General features: G+C 43.0%; 1 protein-coding gene across 1 annotated transcript in view; it reads left to right on the forward strand.

Annotated features, from left to right (window-relative positions):
• Window positions 1-4,835, forward strand: part of Kif15 (kinesin family member 15) — a 53,091-nt gene that overhangs the window by 9,668 nt on the left and 38,588 nt on the right. The window contains exons 5-6 of the mRNA XM_005348151.3: window positions 69-106; window positions 3,568-3,665. Of these exons, the coding sequence (XP_005348208.1) occupies window positions 69-106; window positions 3,568-3,665 (136 nt within the window). The remainder of the gene's footprint in view (window positions 1-68; window positions 107-3,567; window positions 3,666-4,835) is intronic.

Consider the following 4,835-nt stretch of genomic DNA (forward strand, 5'->3'; position numbering starts at 1 on the left):
AGACCATTCTAAATAGGAGGATAGTCGGAATTTTATGTGTGAAAATAACACAAAATTTTATCTTTCAGCGGACAGACTGGCTCAGGAAAAACATTTACTATGATGGGTGAGTAACGACCACTGTTTGCTGCCAATACACTTCCTGTGGTGACTACTTGGTGCATATTTTAGGAAAAGGCATTATTTCTTTGTGTGATGTTGCTTTTGTAAAAATATGGATGTTTCCCATGTTTCTACCAGGTTGTGGATTCCTAGATAATTTATTTGTTAATCCTGATTATAGCTATGTTTCTTAGCTCAATGCTTGGCATAGACTAGGTATAGATTGGGTGCTAGACACAATTTTATGTTTGTGTGTCTATTCATATATATACATACATATGTATGTGTGTGTGTGTAAAATCATATACATATGTGTGTGTGTTTATCTGCATAAGCACTACCAAGGTCCAGATTCCTTGTTTATGTCTCCAGTGGGGCTATGTGGCTTCTCTCACTCTGCCTTCTTTTTCCGAGCATTCAGTTTAGTTTTCCCCACCTACCTAAGTTCTGCCCTATTAACAGGCCAAGGCAGTTTCTTTATTCATTAATGGTAATCACAGCATACAGAGGGGGATCACACATCATACCAGCCACCTGTTATGCCTAGAGCCTTTGGTCTCTAGGGTATTCTTAACTAATATTTGTAATACCTTCTAAATCATTTTAGTTGTTTGTTTGTTTGTTTTGTGGGGGGTTTTTTTTGTTTTTGTTTTTTGAAACAGGGTTCCTCTGTAGCTTTGGGAGGGGCTGTCCTGGAACTCGCTCTTATAGACCAGGCTGGCCTTGAACTCAGCAGAGATCTGCCTGCCTCTGCCTCCCAAGTGCCACCATTGCCAGGCTCATTCTGGTTTTTTTTGTTTGTTTGTTTGTTTTTTTTTTTTTTTTTGAGAGTGGGTTGCTATTTATCCCAGGCGGCTGTGACCTTGCTGCAGTTTGCTTTCCTCTCTTTGTCCTGGGATTGCCAGTGTGCGGCACCACTCTCGGACACACCTTTCTTTTCCTTTATGTAAGAGGATCTTACTATGTCATCCTGGCTATCCCTGCACTCTGTGTAGATCAGGCTGGCATCAGACACTCAGTGATCTACCTGAATGTGCTTCCTGAGTGCACAGACTAACGGTGTTTGCTAACACACTACCACCCCTTTCTGTCTGTCTGTCTGTCTGTTTCCTTCTCTCTCTCACACACACACAAAAAGAAAGAAAATCAAACAAGCAAATAAGATCAATAAGACAAAATACCCAAACAAAACAAAAAATCCTCAAACAAACAAGCAAACAAACATGAAATTCGTTTTGTGTTAGCCCACTACTCCTGGGCATATGGCCTGCCCTGGAGAGTGGTGGATAGACCTGGCAACACTCCATTGGAGAAAACTAATTTTCCCTTTGTCCGTGAGTATCAGTTGATGGGACTCTGTGTCATGTTCTTCCTTCTCGTTGCTGGGACTCGGTTTGACTTGAATCTGCTAGTTCTTTTCTAATATAAATGATGCTTTCATCTGGTATAAGCATTCAGCTCACTCTTTTGTTTTTTTTTCTACTCAGATGGGCAAGGAGAAGCGTTTCAGAGGGTAGTTGTTGGCAGCTTCTGTAGCTCTTGCATTGGACACCAGTGAGTGCTGGTATAGCAGGCAAGTCTGAAGAGGGACAGACAGTTCCAACTCAGCTGTTGCAGGCCTCAGGTGGTAGAATCCATAGCAGGATGTTGGGATTCCTTAGTCCTTGGCAGAAGCTGTTGTTGCAGCTTCCAAGTAGGCCTACATAATGAGATTCTCTAGCGCTTTACAGTTAACACGCAAGACTTCCTAAGGTGTGATAATTTATTCCCACCTGCAAGCAAGTAATCATCAGCTGAGTGCCCCCAATGCAATTCATTTCTTGTGTCATCTACTGGAAGTCTGTCCTGGGTCCTGTAGGCTTAAGGGTCAACTGAGGTTGCCTCCTCTAAGATGACCCTAGCGTGTGTTGAGGTGACAAAATCAGCCAGCACAAAGAGCAAACTGCTGACCCATTTCTCCAGCCCTCTGGATTTTGGTGGGGGAGCGTGGGAGTGAAAATTGTTTTGGGAATGACTGTAAAGCATTGATTGGTGATCAACTCTACTTTCAATTTCTTTCTCCTCCTCCTGAGGCTGGGAGGTAAGGACCTGAGCCTCTGGTACTGCAGGCCTCCAGTCCCTCGTCCTGTCGCTTGCTATGGAAGAGCTTTCTAAACATCACTTCATTAGCATCACGCGATTTTGAGTGGATTTGTTGTAATAGTCTTTCTCCTTCGTTGCTCTAAACTGTCCTGTGGCTGCTTCAGGAGTAAGGGACACAGGCAGAAGTTCTTGAGAAAAGGATATGCTTATCAACCTACTCACTTAGGAATAACAAGGGATACAGAACTTGTCAGCTAGGAGCTGTTGAGGTACATCAGAGTATAAATACCACATCACAAACTTAAGTTAGTATTCCTTACAACTCTTACACATCTGTCCTTCCCCAGATGTAACAAAACAGAAAAAACACTCTGCATTAATGTCTGCTAGTAACTGGGGAACATGTCATTAGTGTGACCTTCCTACTAGTGTTTTTTTTTTTAACTGCCCAATTTAAAAAAAAAATGATAGCAAATCCTAATTTTTAGCACTTTAATGTGCTCGACGTCCAAGTGTAATTTATTTGCAAACTTGCAAATCTTTCAACAGCTCTCTGGTTATTGACATCATTACCCCTACTTTGTAGTTGAAAATTATGACGCTTAGGACACAGTGTGGGTTCATGGCTTAGAGGACAGACCAGTCTGCGTCTTGGTTTCTTTTCTCTGGCTGTGACAACATCATGACCAAGGCAACTTACAGAAAAAGCGTTTATCACAATTTACAGTTTAAGAGGGTGGGTCCATGACTATCATGGCGAGAAACATGGCAGCAGGCAGACAGTAGCTGAGAGCTTATGTCTGATCCACAAGCAGGAGACCTAGAGAGTTAACTAAGAATGGTGGTCGCCTTTGGAACTTCAAAGCCCATCACCAGTGACACACCTCCTCCAATAAGGCCACACCTCCTAACCCTTTACAAACAGTTCTACTAACTGCAAATCCAGCATGCAAATATAGGTGCCTATGGGGACTATTACCATTCAAGCCATCAATCCGTCCTTGAACACACAGGTCACCTGTGTAAGTAGAGTACAGTCACTCAGTCCCTGACACTGGAAGTCACCTGTGTAAATAGAGTACAGTCACTCAGTCCCTGACACTGGAAGTCACCTGTGTAAATAGAGTACAGTCACTCAGTCCCTGACACTTGGAGGATGTGAAGCTTAGCATGGGGATAGATCACACACTTTTTAGAATTGGTTGGTGGTTACTGTGGGCCTTCCCTTCAGTCTCACCAAGGGGCAGTTTTATTATTTAGTCTGTCACAGATGTAAATGTAACTTGCTTGAACCAGAACTAGGAAGAAGGTTATACTGAGTATCATTTTATTTCTGTATAAACCGCCTTCTGATATTGCCATTGTTTTATTCTTTTTTCTCAGGACCATCAGACTCCGATAATTTTTCTCATAATCTGAGAGGAGTAATCCCACGAAGTTTTGAATATTTGTTTTCCTTAATTGATCGTGAAAAAGAAAAGGTAAAGCTTACTGTAAAGATTAAATGTTGGCAGGGCTGGAGAGATGGCTCAGTGGTTAAGAGCATTGCCTGCTATTCCAAAGGTCCTGAGTTCAATTCCCAGCAACCACATGGTGGCTCACAACCATCTGTAATGAGGTCAGGTGCCCTCTTCTGGCCTGAAGGCATACACACAGACAGAATATTGTATACTAAATAAATAAATATTTAAAAAAAAAAGATTAAATGTTGGGAGGCTGGAGAGATAGCTCAGCCATAAAGAGCCGCTGGCTGCTCTCCTAGAGGACCCGCATTCAATTCCCAGCACCCACATGGCAGTTCACACCTCTGTAACTCCAGGGAATCTGATGCCTTCTTCTAGCCTCTGTGGGTACCGGGCATACACATGGTGCACAGACATACCAATAATTTTAAAACAAAAAAATTGAAATGAAAAAATAAAATGCAGATAGAGAGCTTGCCTAGAGTGCAGTAGGCCCTGGGTTTGATTCCCAACACTGAAAAAGCTGAGTGCGTTGGTGGATACCTGTAGTCCCATCCTTCTGGAGGTAGAAACAGGAGGATCAGAATTTCAGGGTCATCAGAAGTTCAAAGCCATCCTAATCGATATAGAGTGTTCAAGGCTAGCCTGGCTGACAGCACACACAAAAGAGCTGATTGCTTCTGGCGTTCTCAAGGCTTCTTATGGGAGAAAAGTGTATAGAAGATCTCAGTCAAGGAAAATAAAGTGCAGTGATTTAAATGAGAAACCCCCATAGTCTCAAGCATTTAAATTCTTGGTCTCCACTTGGTTGGGCTTTTTGGGGAGTCTGGGGAAGTACGGCCTTGTTAAGGAGTACTCCTCATTGGAGCTGGGATTTGAAGAAAGTCTCGACACCATTTCAAGTTCACTCTCTCTGCTTCTTGCTTGTGTTTTGAGATTTGAGCCCTTAGCTTCTGGTTCCTCTGCCAGTTGTTCCTCACAGCTGCTCCCTTCTTTCTGCCGTCCAGGACTCTGTCCCCGTGGAAGCTCTAACTTCTGTAAGCTGTCTCATGGTCTACATTAATGGTGGACCCCTCCTGTAAGTCCTCATGATGTACATTAATGGTGGACCCCTCCTGTAAGTCCTCATGATGTACATTAATGGTGGACCCCTCCTGTAAGTCCTCATGATGTACATTAATGGTGGAC

The sequence above is a fragment of the Microtus ochrogaster genome, chromosome 5, assembly GCF_000317375.1.
Source record: "Microtus ochrogaster isolate Prairie Vole_2 chromosome 5, MicOch1.0, whole genome shotgun sequence".
Taxonomy (NCBI): domain Eukaryota; kingdom Metazoa; phylum Chordata; class Mammalia; order Rodentia; family Cricetidae; genus Microtus; species Microtus ochrogaster.